We start from the raw sequence: 20,328 nt of genomic DNA, 5'->3' as shown, positions 1-20,328 counted from the left end.
GGTGCTACCACAGTTATCACGAAGTGGAGAAGATGCTGCCAGGAGCCTCAAAATATGCGAGCAGGGGAGGAAGACTTGGTGCTCGACGGACAGTAAGTTCACACTAAATAGGTAAGGGTTAAACCAGTCCCTGGATCCTTAGTGAACAACAGGGAAGGCAGGACATGAGAACTTAAGCCTTCCAGGGATCATGGTTCAAAGCTTCTAAAATTCACAGCAATCAACTAAAATGAGAACTCCATACCAGAGCAGTACCTTTCTCCCTGACATCCGCACAGGCAGTAGTAAGTCCCACATTTAATACGGTACACACATGTCCCACAAGCCTACAGTCTTAAAGGCACCTAGTATCATTAAATGATGAGCTTCAGTACACTAACTCTGGCCTTTCTTGCAGTAAAGTACATGAACAAGAAAAGCCCACGGAAATGCAGTGACGCAATCCACTGGCAAATAGTGCACACAGGCCCTTCAAATGTTAAGTTCTGGAGGCACGAGGAACATGGAGATTGCCATGAAAACTGCCTCAGAGATTTGTAACTATAAGAAGTGGGAAGTGGTCTCACTGATGACATCTGCTCGAGGTCTTACCCCTTTCCTGTGCTTGTCTGGGTACTGCTTATTGGGCCAGGCAAGGAAAACACAGTTTTCCCATGTGGTTCCCAGTTTTTTTCACACAAGCAAATGGATGCTACACCCCTGCATCAGTACTTCGTGGCTGGAATCCCTCCTTGCGAAGGCCACCCATGTCAAAGCGGGTGGAGACTTCACAGCGCACTAGTAATGTATCGTCCTTAACGAAGGTTCCCTGTCTTAAGGCTTCCAGGTGCATAAATGTTACATAGCCAAAACCTTTGGGGTTCCGTGGGATTGTGGGCCGCTGAAAGGCAAGCAGCTCTGGCTTAGCATCCATGACCTCTTCGTGGTTTTGCCTTATTACTGCTTCAGACTGATCAAGAATTGTAAGGCGTATTGTACCCTGGAAGGGCCAGGGGAGGTGGCTGTCATATTCTCCCTGCATTGTGTGGACAAAGAGGGATATATAGTTTGCGCAGCGCTGAGCGGTTGGTAACTGAAGGTGCAGGCGCATACACAGCTTGTAGCCAGGTTTGCCTGTGTAGAATCCAGGGCTATGAATGACAACAGGCTTTTCTTCTTCTTGGGATTTCAAGTGCATCCCAAAGTTGCTAATCTTCCAAATGTAAATCCCATTACACTGCTGTGCTTCCATTTCAGCAACTTTGTCTTCGAGGGTTCGAATGGTTCGTTTGAGCTCGCTTACATACATACTCTGAGTTTCCATTTTGGCAGTCAGCTCCCGGATTTGATGGTCCTGTCTTACTAGGCGACCCTCCAACTGTTTGACAGTTTCCTCATAATTTGGGTCCTCTGGACGATATCCACGGGACGGAGAGGAAGCATCACACGGCCGCAAAGCGAGGTTTACGTTATGAACAGCCTGGGCCAACAGTCTCATGTGCAGTTGGGTATTCTCCTGCAGGTGTCGGGCCAAGTGATTCCTCTGCATCTGAAACGAAGCACAAGCCCTAAGTCGGGAGCACTCACTGAGGACGAGGAAAAGGACCTCGCTAGACAGACAAGAGGTTTGGGAAGCAGCATCACAATTTCTCTCAAACCTTTGTCACTTCTTTGTTGTCACCTGATCCAACGAAATAATTCCCTTATTTTACTAAAGCCAACTGACACTCATTCACTCTCAGCTGTCACTCCGATAACTTTCCTTCTGTCAAACTAGGATCTACACCCAGCTTTCTTTTCTGATTCAAACACCCAGGCTCTTTCCACACGCTCCTTCTTCCTCTACTGTTCTCTCCTCAGAAACAGAATATTCTTTTGATTTGTGTTTTGGTTTTTCGAGACAGGGTTTCTCTGTGTAGCCCTGGCTGTCCTAGACTCGCTTTGTAGACCAGGCTGGCCTCGAACTCACAGTGATCCACCTGCCTCTGCCTCCTGAGTGCTGAGATTACAGGTATGCATGTGTGTTTTATGTTAGAGTGTACATGTGAATGCAGGTGCCACAGAGTCCAGGGGCTAGGGTTCCGTGCTACTGTGAGCCACCTGATGTAGGAACTCCTGAGCCATCTTCTAGGGCAGCCTTGAACACCTAAAGATTTCTTCCACAGGTGGTAAGATGGCTCAATGGGTAGCAAGCAGTGTCTGCCACCAAAGAATGACAGCCCCTTGGTCCCCAGGGATCCACATGGTGGAAGGAGAAAACTAACTCCTAGAAGCTGTCCTTTGGCCTCCAAATGCGTGCCATGGAACACACACCTACATACATACTGATGTGCATTCATAATATGCACACAAATTAAAAAAGCAAAGATTTCATCTAAACACGTTCAATCGTGCCTACCTAAATACTTTAGCCAGTGGTAACTATCTGTGTTTAATAGCATTGATAATCATAATAATTTACATCAAGTGTTTATATAAATGTTTTATAAAATCTTACATTTAAATTTGTATTCTTCAGTAGACGGTAGACCTTAGTATATTTTAAAAATTCATATTCTAGAATTCAAAGAAAACTTACCTTCTCATGACAGCCAAAAACACTGAATGTGCAAGGGATTGGAGCTGTTGGGCAGTCTAGGTCATAATGATTAGGCATCTGAAAATCAAGGCATAATGATTAGACATCTGAAAATCAAGAGGAAGGGCTGAAAAATGTCTCTGTATATTATGCTCTAGATGATAATACATTTAAAAACAAATTTATATTACACTAAGAAAAACTATGTATTATCCACGGCTTCTTCATAATTCTGAGAGAAATTAAGTATTAACATCTTATATCACCCCTCAATTCACTAAACTTCATTTCTTAAAATGGGTTTGTTTCTAGTGTAGGGAACTGCTGCCCTCTTGTGGCATTTTTCAAGAAAACATGCCTAACAACTACCATGGCAAACCCAAAGCGTGTTCTCCCCCCCCCCACCCCCCACCGTGGTCTAGGGACCAGACATACATTTATTAAAGACACTGAATAGATCCATTACTTCTCACATGACCTTTCATAAATCATCTTATCCTTAAAACTCTGGCATATTTTGGTTCTACTGGGGAACTTGGTTGTTATATGGTTGAGACACAACCATCCTGGGCTGGACACAGCACCCCAGCTTCAACTCAAGCGATGGTGTGGTCACAGGACTGTCTTAGTTGCTTCAAGAGAAGTGTCATCCCTCAGTATAACCAACACTACTGGCCATTTGCTATTTTGCCAGAAAGGTTCAAAAGGACAGACCCCAAGCAGTCTACAGAGGCCTTTTATTGTGTGTTTATATCTCTAGAAAAAGGATCCCAGGATTTTCTCTCGTGTGCTTTTTTTTTTTTTTTTTAAACATTTTTTATTTTTTACATATACATTTATATTATTACACGTATATACAACAAACTACCTATAGGAAGAAGAACCATGACACAATCCTCTGTGTTCTTATCTTGCTTCTTCAGGGTCCATGATGCCAGCTGAAGTTGAGTACAATTAAGCCAAACTGATGGGCTGTGACAGATTGTTCTGTCATTTTTCTAGGTCTCTGAGCCCTGTCAAGTCTAGGGTTTTTCATTCCACACTTGCCTGTGTGGTTCACAGTGACTTTCCTAGCTCTGTGATCATCAATGATTTCAAATTTGCCAATGTAGCCATGCCTCCTTGTCATGGTCAAGGACCTGGTGTTTGCCTCTCTTCTTAGCACTGCTGATGCTCTTGAGAGCATCTGCCAAGACAGTCATGTGACCATGATGGAAAGGATGGAGGAATTTCAGTCCTTGATTTGAGGGCTCAAAGATATCTTCTTACTATGATCTTAAAGGAAGATCATATTTAGAAAATGGTACCAAGGTAGCCTGGTATAATGGCAAATGCCTTTAGTCCCAGCACTCAAGGCAGAGGCTGGTGTATCTCCCTACGTTTGAGACCAGCTTGGTCTATACAGTGAATTCCAGGCCAACCATGGCTACACGGAGAGACCATATTTAAAAAACAAACAAACAAACACCCCCCCTAAACCGAAACCAACCAACCAACCAACCACAGAAAAGGTACCAAGGGGCTGGACAGGTGGAGTATACTTGCTTAGCATGTGTGAACCTGGGATGTGAAGCCCCAATACAGAAAGGAGAAAGAAAAGAAAGGGAGGAGGAAGAGCAAGGGGATGAAGGACAGAAAGAGGACAACCAGCTAGGAGCCAAGTGAAAGTAGAGCCTAATTTTCTCTAGAAATTGAGCCATAGTTGTTGACTGAAGTGAGGTTAATGTCACAGCAAAAATAAAAGTCCAAGTTTTCTGGTGTTTCATTTATGGTTTCTGTCTTTATTAAATTTTTTGACCTTTTATAAGCATACCATAGTTTTCTTTAAAGATTAATTGAAAACAAAAAAAGGAAACCAGAGGTGTGAGATGACTTCATGAGCAAACGTTTAACACTTTCAAATGAGGATTCTTGGAAAAATACTACCTTACTAACAGGGACATGGAAACACTTAGTCAAGTGGCAGGTCCTATGTTTCTTTCTACAAGTAAGATAATCAGTGAGTTTTTTTTCACTTATAGACTTTTTTGGACACACACAGATTTAGTGACTAATATTCATCCTTTGTGGGTTAACTCCCTAAATGTCAACAGAGAGCAACTGGATGGAATTTTCCTTTCTTTATTAATAATTAAAATATAACAGTTTTCTATTGTAACTGCTGCCTTTGATGAAGTTCACTGTGGCTGGGGAGGCTACAGGTTCTGGGAGCCCTCTGCATGCCCCAGGAACTGGCGCAACACAGTACTGAGCAGATGGGCTTTCTCCTATTTCCTCCTTCTCTCAGCCAGTCTCTGACAAGCGGGCCCTCATTTCAATGTGTAAATATGTTCCTCTTCAAGTCTGCCTTTTCTTTAAGTTGATCTTAGAACTACTGGTTTTGGTTCAGTTTTAATTAATTTCTTTGTCTGTGCTGGGTATCAAACACAAGGTAGATTCTCTACCCCCCTGAATTCCATCCCTAGCCAATGGAATCCTCTTGTCTTTCTTTTCCTTTTTGTGGGGGGGGTTGGGGGAGAAGGGGCTCTCTATGTAGTCCTGGAACTTACTATGTAGCCAAGGCTGGCCTTGAACTCACAGAGATACATATAAACATAGGTATCATGCATATGACACAGGATTTTTTTTTCCCGAGACAGTGTTTCTCTGTGTAGCCCTGGCTGTCCTGGATTTCGCCTTGTAGATCAGGCTGGCCTCAAGCTCACAGAGATCCACCTGCCTCTACCTCCCTAAGTGCTTGGATTACAGGCATGCACCACTAAGCCCAGTTATGACTTAGGAATCTTAAGCACCTAAAAATGATAGATTTTTGTTCCTTTGAAATATTACTTGCATTAATTTTTATAATCTTTTGTACAGTAGAATGCTTAAACATATACCAATTTTTCTTTATTGATCTACATTGTGAATTTAAAAAACCCTGGCAGTTCTTCAAGCTCCTAAGGAAATAGTGATTTGCAGAAGACAGTCCTACCTGCTCTCTGATGAGGACTGTACCACAGTATTCACAGATGACATTTGCCAAAGGACAGCTCTGATCGTGGATCTAAGTTGTATGAGAATTCAGAAATGAAAAAAATTAAGAAAAATTTCAGAGAGAAAATCTGAAACAATAAAAAGACTGACTTTTATAGATAGTAATCTTCTCATCTGAACATAAGAAGGGCATTTGTTGATGCAAAGTTAAATGTGAGACATTTGCTGGTTAGTGAGACTGAGTCTCCAGACTCCTTCAAAGAATATGCTAGCATGCAAAACAGAGTTAGAGACTTTTTTTTTAACCTCAAGGCAGAGTACCCCTGATTTGCATGGGTAGCACTTGCTGATGCTGTAATTCGCCAAAGGCAACAGTTTTTAGCAGCAGCATGACAATTTAATAGCAATTCTTTCCAGTAAGTTGACGTAAACAAACAAATAGCATTAGGGCACAAGGCTTTGGTACCTGAGTTCTTAGAAGGGGAGCCCCATTTATCTAGAACACAGTGATGTTGGTTTAACTGATATGCTGAGAAACAGAAAACCTTCCCTTCTTCATTTGTTTAAGTTGACAGAGGTACCAATTTGTTCCAACTATGACTGAGACTTTACATATTTATTATTAGCAAGTTAGCTGACTTTTGACTACTTTACCAACATTCTAAGTAGAAAGTGCTCAATTTCCTGAGGAACAAACTTAGAAGAATAAAAGTCTGAAGAAGTAACTACATATTAGTTATAAAGGAACATAAAATAATGTAGGTTATTTTAATTAAGAGTACAAAGGTAGGGCTTCAATGTTGCCCGGACATTGATGATGTCAGAATGATAGCCTCTTTACATCTCAGCTGAATGAAAACAACTGCTCTACCGTCATGATGCTGCCAGGCACCATAATGCTTCCTTTTAAAGCTTAAGGTATGATATACATATTAAAAAGTGAGTGGAGTATTTTCTAAGAATGTGTGTGTACTCAGGGATATAAGATAGATTATAGGGGACTGCTTTTCCCTGAGGCATTGGCTCGAGAGTCAGGTATTGTTACACTGTTATTAAAAGCTGTGAAATCACTAAAAAAAAAAAAAAAGTGAGTGGAGCCAATGACGTAACACCAGAGGAACCCACTTTGCTGTATTTAATGAATTCTTTCCTACAGACACAATAGCTCACATTCCTTGTGAAACAAGTCTGGATAAATCCTACACAGTAACCATACTACGTGTTTGTCTGCGATCAGATCATTCATTAAAATTCAGATGGGGAAGTAAACCCGTATAAGCCTTTCCTAGCAGCTTTTGTTCATTGTTTGCTCTTAATAACTAAGTTAAAATGCTTTTTAAGGGTATGCAAATACAAATTCCACACTTATAAACTGTGGATGTCCCGAAACTTCATTTCTTTCTTAGAAATTAGTTTTTAAAATTAGATAATATATATTCATTTTTGTAGTTATATCCTTATCTAATGCTAGCCCTTTCAAATATGTACTTAAAATGCAATTAGCAAATCTAAGTTAGCACCTACCTCTTTATCTTCATATGCCATAGACACAGCACAGTTTACACAAGAAACCTGTCTCCTGGGGCAATCCTCGATAATGTGTGTATTAAACTGGCACTTTTGGAAAGGATGCTGGCATTGGGGACAATTCATTAGAGCAAATTCACAATGTACTTGATGATCCTGTATAAAGAAAGACTATTAATTAGTATTTGAAAACCCTAAAAAATTTTCTAAAGATAATCTCTTTAAAAATACAATTTTTTTCTTTCAGAATTAGTTTTCACTGTCAATTTGATATAACCCAAGTCACCCATTTGAAGGACTGCTCAGATCAGACTGGCCTATAGGCATGTCCACAGGGACTATCCTGACTGTTAACTGCTGTAGGAGGGCCAGTCCACTGTGCGTGGCACCATTCCTTGGGCAGGTGGTCCTAGGTTGTATAAGAAAGCTAGCTGAGCAAACCATGTTTCTCCAATTTCTCCGCCTGAGTTTTAGGCCTGACTTCCTCCATAACAGGCTATGATCTGGAACTGTATGCCCAACAGACCCTTTCCTGCCCTAAACTGCTTTTGGTCAGAGTGTATTATCACATCAACAGAAACCAAATTAGAGCAGTGGCTAAAGGCAACATTCTCTAGCCATGCACAGTAGGAAGGTCTTAATGGAGCCTTCCAGATAATAATTGTGGATGTCAAGCTTTTAAAAAGAATGTGACGTCTCAAGTTTATACTTCCAGGTAGGGAAGTTTTGGAAAGAAATTATATTTCCAGATTAACAATTTATACTCTGCTAAAAGGGTCACTCCCACAAAAAAGGCTGAAGGGATGGCATGGCTCAGTGGTTAAAGTGACCACTGCTCTTCAAAAGGACCGGAATTGGGTTCTCAGTATCCACACTGGGCTGATAACAACTCCTGTTACTCCAGGGAATCCCAAAACTCTCCTAGACTCCATGGGCACCTGCACACACATGGCATACACTCAAATACACAGACAGACAGACACACACACACGTAAATCTTTTTTAAAAAGTAGAAAGAGCTAAATAAAAGGGATAGAGTTCAACTATGCCCTAAACATTTATTTCAAACAGAATATTACCCATATTTGATTTTTGGTTAAGGAAAAAAAAAAAAAAAAAAAAAAAAAAACAAAAAGGAAAAAAAAAAACAGAACAACAAAAACAACAACAAAAAAAAAAAAAAAAAAGAAAAGAAAAGAAAAAAGAAAGAAAAAACCCAAATAGTTGATTTGTTTAATTAAAAAGAAAATTATCTAAAGTTATGGGGTTAAAATGTAACTCTTGCAATTAAGGAGCTCTTCAACTGTTATACCTGTTCTGATCTGAAAAACTTCTAAGAATACAGACTTATTTTATTGCTGGTACAAAGCTAAAGCAGAAAGAAAAATTTTTTTTCTAATTTTTTACATTCAATGGTGAAAGGGTTATGAGTATCTGGTAAGAATATGCTATATTAGTCAATCCTGATTGGCTAGCTATAGCAATACCCAGACAACACAGCAGTCATTATGCTCTAGAGAAGACACTGTGACAACAGCCAGAAAGCATCCTTGATACCTCGAGATGTCTCAGTTCCATCTTTTGCAAACAGCCTTTATTTGGGCACTTCACCATCAGGGAAAGAATCTCTCGCTTTGCGAAATTGTCAGGAAACAGTTGATTTTCCAGCAGTATTTCATTGTCGACTGGGCACTTGTGACCTGCATCCCTAAAAGAAGCAGGAAACTTAGAATTAGTGGCCTTAACCATACACCTTGGAAAATTAACTAGCTCTCCATATGAAACAACAGAATGCACTACACTGCACAGCAACACCAACATGATATGCATAATGTAGAGTCCATGAATTCATTTATGAAATGAATGCGAACTAGGACCGCACTGACTATCTATTGAGAGCTAACAGGTTATAGATTGCGGCATAGATTACACCTAGAAAATGGGCAAAACACTGAATAAAATCATAGTTTGATTGGCATAAAAATCAAGTGAAGGTTAGTTAGGGAAGAGGCGGCCATCTGGCTGGCCTGCGCTCTGATACACCTATATAGTCTACCAGTAAGCCAGACGATGCTGCTCACAGTATTAGCACCATGTCTACAGTTTATTGGTCAGTTACAAACAAATCTTGAAGCAGTTAGCAGCACCCTTCTGAGGCTTCTGGTAAGCTTCGAAATGAGGCCTCCCCATGGTACTCTAGCTCCTCAGCAACAAAAGGGTGATTTTATTTGCATATCTCAGGTGAACTACTTTGGAATGTCTCAAAGAAAAATTTTTTTTTCCAGACAGGGTCTCACAATATGGCTCTGGCTATCCTGGAAATAATTGTATAGCCCAGGCTGGCTTCAAACTCATAGAGATCCACTTGCCTCTGCCTTTTGAGTGCTGGGATTAAAGGCATGTACCACGTTGCCTGGAATCAAATTTGTTTTAAAATATTATATTTTTATTTTAAATTATGTGTATGTATCTGTGTGGAGGTATGTGCACATGAGTGCAGGTGCTCATGGAGGTCAGAGATGTTGGGTCCTAGGAGCTGTAGTTACAGTCAGTTATGAACCACCTAATGGGGGCTCTGAGAACTGAACTTGTGTCCTCTGCAAGAGCAGTAAACGCTCTTAACCACGGAGCCATCTCTCCCGGTATGCAGGGATGTTTCAATCTTGTCTAACAAAATATGATAATGAGGTAGGCCAGAGGAGCCTTCTCCACCACTGAAACATCTCCTCAACGCTGCCTGCTGCTAGGACTGGACATGCTGTCTGGGATCACACAGCACAGAACTAATCAAAGAGAGGCACAGAGATGATCTTTATAGGGTCTATTTACGATTATCTAATACATGCCAGGTGTGGGATCTCTGTGAGTTTGAGGCCAGCTTGGTCTATATAGGGAGCTCCTGGAGAGCCAGCACTACATGTCTGTCTCAAAAAAAAAAATTACAGAATAAACCATCAGATACTTCAGACACTTTAAAGCACAGAAAGCCAGGAATAAATCTTATAAAAGAGAAAGTAAGAAACCTTTCTAAGTAAACCTAAAATCATTACTCATAGTTTAGGTAACCCAAAGAAAATGAAATTAGACCAAGATCCATTTTGAATTCTTGAATAACAGGGAATGAAGAAGTTTTAGCAGTTCATAAGAGCATTGAAGTGATAGTATGCAGCCATTTCTAACTTCAAAGGAAATGGGATAAAGCCTCCAATTTCCTTCTGTGGGATTTACTTTTTTTTTTTTTAAACCATAACACTGTCCTACAAATTTCAAAATACTTTACTACAAAGACTTCTAAAGATTAGCTAGTTCCCTTCCTGGACACTTGATAAAACAGTACACATTTCTACCTGTAAGAAATCAGCATGGCTGAAAATGGTGGCACACACCTATAATCCCAGCACTCAGGGAGGTAGAGGCAGGCGGATCTCTTTGAGTTCAAGGTATACTAAGCTGGGACAGCCAGGGCTACACAGAGAACCCTGTCTTGAAAAACCAAAAACCAAAACCAAAACAAAACAAAACAAAATCCCAAAACAAAAAACCCATAACAAAACAAAACAAAACCCCAGCATGTCACATGTGCAACCATTTTTACCTACTTATATTAAGACATGTACAGGAGGATGAGCCTTAGACACCCATCTACTGTGTTCTAAACCAGAGGACCCAGGAGACACTATGACCTCACATGTGGGAATGAAGGCGATTCTGTTAGCATCTAGTAGACACACAGCAGGCATGCGGCTAATGGTCTAACAGGGAGAGGACATTCTGCCACAATAAAGAAGTATCTGTCCCTGAGTAGCAACAGTGCCAAGGCTGGAAAACAAACACACGAACAACCTTATCCTCTACAGCCCTTATTCATTCAGTGCTAGGCAACACATTTCCCCTCAAACCAAAGAGATGTGCTTTGTTCCCTTGCAACTTAATTCAAGCTCCAGGTATGAATATGGTCTCCTTAATTTCACGTTTTATTGAAAAGCTGATACAGAAATTAAAAGATAAAAATGTATAGACCACTGAGAAACCCAGGATGGCTTTAGCCTACTCATGAATTGTTTCAGTTTGGTCCCTAATGCAGCAATGCTCAAAACAGAGCTTTGGAGAAGTGACTAGAACTCTCATGAGGGCTCTGACCCCCTCAGTGGATTAATCCAATTGTGGGTTCATAGTCTTTTGGTCAGTGTGGAGGTAATGGGACCCAGGAAGTGGGACCTAGCTGATCTGAATGAGGGTCTTTTTCTTTTGTATATTAACACACTTAAAACAATTACATATAAATGCCACTGTGCGGAAGGCACTGCTCCTGTAATTAGAGAAAAACAATGTAACACCTCTGTCTCAAGGAGGCAGACAAAACACATCCATTAGTACGTATTTAAGGGCAAAAGTGCGAGGGGAAAAGTATAGCCTGGTCAGGAAGATCTGAAGTGCTAGAAGGCAAGCAGAGTCAGGACATCAGCAAGCAGGATTGTGCCTGACGTGTACAGTGGACAGCATGCAGAAAGGAGTGAAGGAGAGCGAATGCTTGGAGAGGCCAGACCATGAATCAGATGGCCTTTCACTCCCAGACTTTCACTCCCAGAGAACTCATGAAATATATTCTGAGCCAAGGGGACATCAGTTGACTTGTACACAGGACCACTTTGGTTACAGTAATGAGACTGGGAGAAGGTAAGGCTAGGAGGAGGAAGGCCTGTTAGAGCTCACATCAAGCTATACATTTATGTACGGCTGTGTGAGCAGGCGCAGTAGTAGGAGCAGGAAGACGGGACTGGACTATGGAAATGCTGGTCATTTTACAGGTGCTCACAGATGGAAGGCAACACAACCTGCCACAGTTAACAATGGAATACAGACTCCCTCACAGAATCAGCATTCCTCAACTGGCTGGGTTTATCATACAGTGGTTCTCAACCCTCCTAACACTATGACCCTTTAATACAGGTCATTCTTCATGTTTGGAGACCACCCTCAACCATAAAATTACTTTTGTTGCTACTTCAGACCTGTAATTTTGCTATTGTTGTGGATCGTAATGTAAATATCTGATATGCAGGTTATCTGATATGTGAGCCATGTGGAAGGCTTGTTTCTCCTCCAAAGGGGTTGCGACCCCACAGTCTGAGAAGTACTGTTCTAGTAGCCTAATTCAGGCAAATTAAAGTACTACTTTCAGGAACCATAGACTCCTCTCTTAGTTTGCATTAGAACTGCTGGAGGCAGAAGTAGCTATTTACTTTCTAGTTGTCCTGAAAGCCAGAGAGGGGAGGACACAGACATCTCCTTTCATACTGCAGTATAATCTGGGATAAGTCCCCAACCACCTCACGTTCCTGTCCATTCTGTCTTTTTCTTAAGCAGCTTTCTCTGTCTGCCTGTCCTTGAGACAGCCTGTTTCTAACATGCTCTTTGCATTTGGTGGTTACAGGGCACCGTTCTCTCTTAACATCAAATACCTTATGGATTTGGTGATGCAGGCTTTGCAGAACCTGTGGCCACATGGTGTTTGCACCGCTTCCCGTAAAGCCATCAAGCAGATGGGGCACTCATACTTGCTTTCCAAAGGTGGGTCAAACTCCACATCATATCCCTGGATCTCTTCCATAAAGGAGCTGGAAAGGTTCCCCGTGGAGGCAGAGCCACTCACACTGTCATCTTTCATTGCAGCACTGCAGGAGGTGGCCATGGCAGCACAGCAGTCACTTGAGGAGTGGCTGGACCCACAGCTGTTTTCACAGTTTAACAGACTCATAGTAGCTTTGTTCCCAGTTGATCTGTAAACATAGCAAGAAGAAAACAACAAAAATGCTTTAGCGTGCAAACATATAGCTCACTATACGAGTCACCAGTTGTTCATATGTTTTAATATTATTTACACATTAACTTTTAAAGTGTTTTGAGCTGTTCCATATGCCCACCACTTCACAGTAAGTGATCTGATTCCCTCATGAATCACCTATGGGGAACACATACCAGACAGATCTTTCAAGGAGAGGTCTTGGTCTAATACAATGACAACACAAAGTTACAAAGGAACAGCGATCCAAACACAACGCTCTCCTCTACCACCTGTTTCCAGTGACCGAGAGCACTGTCATGCCCAGACCGCAGTGCAAATTCTTACAGTTTTGGTTGTGAGCCTAGCCTTCAATGGCTGAGCCATCCCTCCAGCCCTGAGGAGGTTCTTTTTGTTATTGAAAGTCCATTAAGTATTCTGAGCTGAAGAGAAACCAGGCAGCAGGGAACCAAGTGACCACACAGCAGCCAGAGTGTGATCTGGGGCAAATAACGGGAACCATTTGTACTTTGTTTCTTCTTCTGTATCTAAAATTCCATGAAGATTTCTAAATGCTTAGTGTGTCAATTTCTATTATAGAGATAGAATGGAATTTAAGTTATGTTTGTCTCCTTCTGCCTTCAGCCAGGTCAGATGACCATGTTTCATTACTAATGACTGGAAAAACATGTGAGGTTTCTTTGCCTATGGAAACATTGTTACTGGGAGCAGACAAATGAGTTCAAATTCTAAACTGTTATGTTACATACATGAGATGTGAACATATAAAAACACCTTATAACACATATAACCAACTATGTCTTTAGCTTAGATAATCATCATTGAGGAAAGTCCTAATGTAAACTATAGTTCTAGAAGCAGAATGCAAACCTCTAGTCAACACAGCAGACAATTACCTCCATGTGTGTCTATATAAAAACTTGGTGTGCCACTTTGTCTGATGGGGGACTCAGCAACAGCTATCAGAAAAGTGCTGTCCCTAACCCTGACCACCTGAGTTCGGTCCCTGGAGCCCACAGGTTGTCCTCCCACCTCCATACATGTGCCACCTACACCTCTCAGACAACAGTACACAAATGTGTTGAATAACAACAAAAAACCTAATAATAACAATAACAATAATAAAAAGAAGGGAGTTCTCAGTTGGGTCTAATAGGGCAGGTCTGTAATCTCAACTACTAGGGAAGCTGGGGCAGGACTGCAAATTCTAGACAAGCCTCAACAACTTAGTGAGACCTTGCTTCAGTATAGTCAGAAAAGGCTAGGAAAACAGCCTGATGGTACAGGACTTGCCAGGTGCAATCCCCTGAACTGGAAATCATGATGGGTGCTCACAATCTTTCCACCTTTTATATGCCTCAAAGGTCAGAGCTCCTGCTCTTCCAGGGGACCCAAGGCTCATCCCTTCATCCATGTTGGGTGGCTAACAACCACCTCTAACTTGGGCTCCAGGAGATCTGGTTTTTATAAGCACCTGAACTCACATGTATGTAGATACACACACACACACACACACACACACACACACACACACACACACACACAGAGAGAAATAGACATAATTAAAAATAAAATACATCTTAACCAAAAAAAACAAAAAAACAAAAAAAACCCCAAACCCTAAAGCGGCAGCTCTGGCTGCATGGGCAGTACTGTGGCGCAGTGCAGAGCTCAGGGCTAGGCTGGACAGTTTGCACCTAGGCCTTTCTCATTACTTGGTCACGACTTGAGCCGAGCGGGTAATCCTGCTATGCTTCAGTTTCCTCTCCTGAGGTTAGCAACAGGTTCTATCTGAGAGCTGTACCTGGCAATCAGAACAAGTTATTCTTCCATACAGTTTTACACACTATTGTCCTCACTTATCAGGGTGAAAACCACAGAGCTTAAAAAGGTCAACTTAGCCAAGGTCTCCAGTGACCTAACAGGGTTGGATCAAACCCCAAAGTCTCCTTGACCCCAGAACCTAGGCACCTCTGCACTACATTATCTTTATCTGTGGATAAAAACCATTTAAGATTCAGTCCTTTTTGAGTGTGGTCTGGCCAATGAATGACTCACCAGAGACTTCAAGCCATTTTACTTTATTTTTTATAAAATTTTGAAAACTTGAAATTATCTCCCAAAGCCTTACCATTTCTAATGTGAACTCCTAGGAGAGGCTCATTCTGACTGGATAACAGGAAGGAATGAGGGACAGTGATTCACAGCAGAACTAGGCATGCATGCCTCTGTCCAAAGACTGAGCATAAGATCCCCCTTCCTGCCTTCCCATTTGAGGACAATGACAGCTATGCCAAAATATGTATTATCTCCTTTGCTATGTTCCTTCCATGCACAGTCTTGAACCTACATCCTTAGTCATGTTTTCTAGAAGTAGACTTGTTGGGTCAAAGGGCATGTAATTTTAAAATTTTCTGATAAATGATGTTGCTTATCCAATATTTATCAGAGGCTTTCTAGTCTTCCTTCCCAGAGCATCTACAAGAGCTCATCTTATACACCCTTGTTATACACCCTTATACACCTTGATATAGTTCAACCCTTTAATTTTTTTTAGCTGTTTTGTTTTGCTTTGCTTAGTAGATTCACTTCTGAGACATTACATTTGCTACTGAGCTGCAAGCAGTGCTAGCCAGATGACAGGCAGGAGGTAAGTCAAGTCTTCCTGTCCTGCCACATGTTTAGTTTAAAATTCAGCTTACCCGGCAGCCTCTATACTGCTTTCTTGTTGTCCAGTTCAAGACTCGAGTGTCATCTGATTTAAAGAGATCTTTTATGAACTACATGTTCCTAGGAAAACATGCCTCGTAGTAACAATTCTTTAAAAGGATTTCCACTAAGGAGTACATTGCAAGTGCCCTCCACCCCACAGAAGGGTTTCTTCCAGTAGCCCTGATTATCCTACAACTCACTATGTTGACTAACCTGGCCTCAAACTCAAGAGATCCACCTGCCTCTGCTGGGTTTAAAGGAATGACCCGCCACACCAGGCTGTAGGTGGACTCTTAAAAACCTATACAAGCAGCTGGGGAGTGGTGGCACATACCTTTAAGTCCTAGCACTCGAGGCCGAGGCAGGAGGATTTCTCAGTTCAAGGCCAGCCTGGTCTAGAGAGTGAATTCCAGGACAGCCAGGGCTACAAAGAGAAACCCTGTCTCAAAAAAAAAAAACAAAACAAAAAACAAAAAACAAACCCAAACCATAAGGAAACCTATGCAAGCATCTTCGGACAAAGGAGTGAGTGGCAAGAGCATAAGGAAGGTGTAAAGGGGACTGACGTGGCCATGGCATTCTCGAACCTTCTCATCAGCTATGAGTGCCTGTTCAAGATCCCTCCTTGGGCACTGCAGAGGTGGATTGGCAGTTCAGAACAAGTGCAGTTCTTCCAGAAGACTCACGTTTGGATCCCAGGATCCATGTCAGAAGGCTTACAATTGCCTATACTTCCAGCTCCAGGGGATCTGATACTTCTTCTGGCTTCCGTTGGCTACCCACAACAGGCAGGCCGACAGACAGACAGACAGACAGACAGACAGACACACACACACACACACACACACACACACACACACACACACACACAAAGCAAGTAAATTAATTAAAAAGATAAAGATCCCTCCTTAACATTTTCAAATTGGGGAACACTGTCAAGGTTGGGGAAGAGTTCACAAAGCATCACCCTTCTCTGAGTTCTCAGTTGCAGTTGGGGGCTGCTAGAGGACAGGTATTTCCTGCAGCAGTGTAGTCACTGTGAGGTTGCCTGTTCTCCTGTAAAGAAGCCCTCACTCATGCTCCTGAGGGCAACCCTAGTGAAACTCATTGGTTTATCAAATACACACACACACACACACACACACACACACACACACACCAGGGGTGTTATCATTAGAAAAAAAAAAATCAAGCTGTTTTCATTACTTGAAAGCCTATGGAATGTGTGCACATATTTGTGTGTGTGTGCGTGCGTGCGTGCGTGCGTGCGTGCGTGCGTGCGTGCGTGCGTGTATTTAATATACTGCAATACCTTAACACTATTATAGTAACTAGACTGCAGTTTAATTAATATCAGGGAATTTAAGCTAAACCAAGTATAGGTGAGTAGCATTTAGTATCTTTATGTTTAGTTCTTCTGAGGAAAGTTATTTTCACATGTTGCAATGGCATATATATATTCCTGCCTGTAATTTCCCTACAATGAATAGCTATCTTAATTAACATTTAGAGAAGAAGGAAAAGCACATTGAATCAGCTACAGAGATAGGAACTTAATGAGGTCTGTGCAGAAACACTCTGCTCTGGGGATTTCCTTCATGAGCTGCTACACAATCAGGCTCCAGACACACTAACGTAAATAATATGCTTTGGTATAATTATTTCTTACAGCTTAAAAAAAAAAAAACTTATTTGGGTGGCCTTCCCTATGAATAGAAGTGGCAGAGTGAAATTTAAGTCATTTTTTATCTGGTGCTTCATGACTGCAATCGTTTGCCCCCAGAGAATCCAATAAGGCACGCGTTAATGAAATAACCATTACCAGCCGGCTTCAACTCCACAGTAAGTAAATAATGAAATTAGCCTCGCCAGAAATCATGGCTTGTATCACAGATCTCTATCTAGGTATATATTATAATTCAAAGCAAAGCTGATAGAGGTCTTGTGCGCAGGGTAGGATGACCCAGAAAACCAGATGCTAACGCTAGGGTGTGTGAAACTAAAAAAATGTGTGAGTTATGTCCTGAATGCATACATTTTAAGTCAGCTGGAGCGCATATATAAGTAAACACGTAATTCACAAGTCAAAACCACATAAAAGAAAATACTGACAAGTGACCTTTAATTCTCTACTGCAAGGTGCTCACTAGGTGGGAGCCACCAGGTGGAAGGAAAGAAGTGAATTGTCCTGTGACTTCCACATGCAAGCTTATGCTAGGTGTACATGCATGTACACACACACACACACACACACACACACACACACACACACAGGTTTATGTAAAAAAGACAAAAATTCAGGCCAGGCGGTGGTGGCGTGCGCCTTTAATTGCAACACCTGGGAGGCAGAGGCAGGCAGATCTCTGTGTTCGAGGCCAGCTTGGTTTACTGAGTGAGTTCCAGGACAGCCAGAGCTGTTACACAGAGAAAGCCTGACTTGAAAAACCAATCAGAGCTGGGCGTGGTGGCGCATGCCTTTAATCCCAGCACTCAGGAGGCAGAGGCAGGCGGATCGCTGTGAGTTCGAGGCCAGCCTGTCTACAAAGCGAGTCCAGGACAGCCAAAGCTACACAGAGAGACCCTGTCTCAAAAAACCAAAAAAAAAAACCAAAAAAAAAAAAAAAAAGAAAAAGAAAAACCAACCAACCAACCAAACAAAACAAAAAAACAACAACAAAACACAAAAAACAAAAATCCAAAGTTCTTTACTAACAGGAACCTTAAAAACAGGAGTCCTTAAAATTCCACTCGTCAAATGCAAAGACCTGCTGCTGCTAATGTGCTACGATGATTAAGAAAAGGCACAAATATTCAATTGATGTAATTTAGTTTTGAACCCAAATTCAAGGAGCTTTCCTTACTCACGACTTATATGCTCTTCCAAAAGCCAAGGATTCTGGACAATCGCTTACACAAATCAAGTGGCCAAAATTTATTAGCAGTAGCTATCAAGACAAGGAAGAAAAACAGGCTATAATTTTGAAATAGTACACACAGTGCATCAAGACGATTCTTGTGGCCAACCACTGGCTCAACACTTTCCTCTAGTTACATGACTCTAAACCATCTATACTCCATCTGCACCTCAAAAAACAAACAACAAAACAAAACAAAAAACCCTCCTTTACCTCTGAGCATCATCAAAGGAGATACAAAATGCCAGCAGCTCAAGTCACAAAGCCAACATTTCGGATGTGACAAATTGTTCTCGTTTCTAGACTTGTGTGGCAGGCTAGTCACCTGCTCGCCAAGAAACAAGCAAATCCGGTATATCTGCGCTTTAGGTGCTTTCTGTCCACACACGAAGGCAGTCTAAGTCTCATCTGGAGTTCCCCTGAAGCCAAATACTAGGAACAGCTTTAGCAACACGGCGTCTGGAACAATCGCTAGAGTGCAGGGGAGGGGAGGAAACACTGGTGTCATCACTTTTTTTTTTTTTTTTTAACTTGTTACCTCTCTCGAATTTAACAGGGAACACAAAAAGTTTTCCCCTGCACTCTGGGAGTTTCAAGGGATTTTTTTCTTTTTCTTTTTAATTTAAGATGGAAGGGACAGGAAAACACAGCAGGCGATTTCCTTTCCTGGAAGGGGAAAACACGAGAGGATGAGAGGGGCCGAGGAGTAGGATACAGTGAGTAAGGAGGGTACAGGAACGCCGGGACAGGCTCCTAGACCAGGGGCGGGTCCAGGACCTGTGGAGTCCAGAGCAGCAGGAAGACCTGGGAGGGCAGCGGGCGCATCCTGAATCTGTCAGACGCCAGGGACAGAGACTGCCTTGTGCCCAGACAGGGGGGTCCCAGGGCTACCCAGACTGGAGGAGACAGGGGGCGGAGTCCTGGACCCGAGGGAGGACTGGCCTCTCCCGTCCGTGGAAAGGAAGGGCCCGAGGCGACAACTCCCTGTGCCCTGGGAAGCCAGGGGCGACTCTCCCCCGCCGCTGAACTCAAGTTCAAAGTCGCTCACTCACCGCTAGCCCAAGGCAGAGACGCCACAGCCGACCGGGAAGTCTCCCCTGGGCGCACCGCACCGCCGACACACACGGCGCTCCCAGACCAAGTGGCTTCAGCACCAAACTCCCGGCTCGAGGGCCACAGCTACCGGGTCCGCCGACGGCCGGAGCCTCAGCCCCAGCCGCGGCCGCCGCTGCTTCCGCCTTCTCAGCTAGCCAAGAGCAGCGAGGGGAGCGGAGCGCGCCCCAAGACAGAGAGGCCCTGTGGGAGAGGGCGCCCCCTGGCCATGGTCCTCCACTCTGCAGCTGTCCACCCTGCCTCGGAAGAGTGAGTGTGTTTGCGCACGCGCGTGAACAGAAAAAATTTGCTGGTGATGAGAATATCAATAGCGTAGAGAGCAGTAATCTCAATTTATATTTTCTTAGACTTCCTGTGCAAGCAGGAGAAATTTGTTCTTTGGGAGTTTTTAAACCCCTCCTCTACTCCGCCCTTCTCACAAAGACATTTTCTCAATAGGCAGAACCCTATATTAATCACGTAGTTCTTCCCTCTCATCGTTGCCAGAGTCATCTCATGCGTGATACATTGTTTGAAAGTGCTGCCTTCTGCGCTAGCCCATTCTCCCACACTGTCATGGGAGAGTTACTTTTAATTCCCACTTTGAGTGGATGCAAGTTTAACTGGATACAAGTATCTACTAATTGTAGCAGACACGCTACAATAGATGTCCAAAAGATTTTCACCCTCATCTGAAAATTTGACTCATCTTCTCCACCTGATGGGGAAGGTATTACAGTGTCATG

General features: G+C 42.5%; 1 protein-coding gene across 1 annotated transcript; it reads right to left on the bottom strand.

Moving 5' to 3' along the window:
- Positions 1 to 683: 683 nt before the first annotated feature.
- Positions 684 to 19,613, bottom strand: Traf6 (TNF receptor associated factor 6). The gene is made up of 7 exons (XM_051144217.1): positions 19,543 to 19,613; positions 12,523 to 12,840; positions 8,618 to 8,768; positions 7,058 to 7,216; positions 5,532 to 5,603; positions 2,558 to 2,635; positions 684 to 1,528 (listed from the first exon to the last, which is right to left on the bottom strand). The coding sequence occupies exons 2-7, from the start codon at positions 12,816 to 12,818 to the stop codon at positions 692 to 694; spliced, it is 1,593 nt and encodes a 530-aa protein (XP_051000174.1). The 5' UTR covers positions 12,819 to 12,840; positions 19,543 to 19,613; the 3' UTR covers positions 684 to 691.
- Between the last annotated feature and the right edge of the window lie 715 nt (positions 19,614 to 20,328).

Source organism: Acomys russatus, chromosome 4, assembly GCF_903995435.1.
Source record: "Acomys russatus chromosome 4, mAcoRus1.1, whole genome shotgun sequence".
NCBI classification, from domain to species: domain Eukaryota; kingdom Metazoa; phylum Chordata; class Mammalia; order Rodentia; family Muridae; genus Acomys; species Acomys russatus.
Note: the sequence above shows the minus strand (reverse complement) of the source record. Positions and strands in the feature narration are given on the sequence as shown.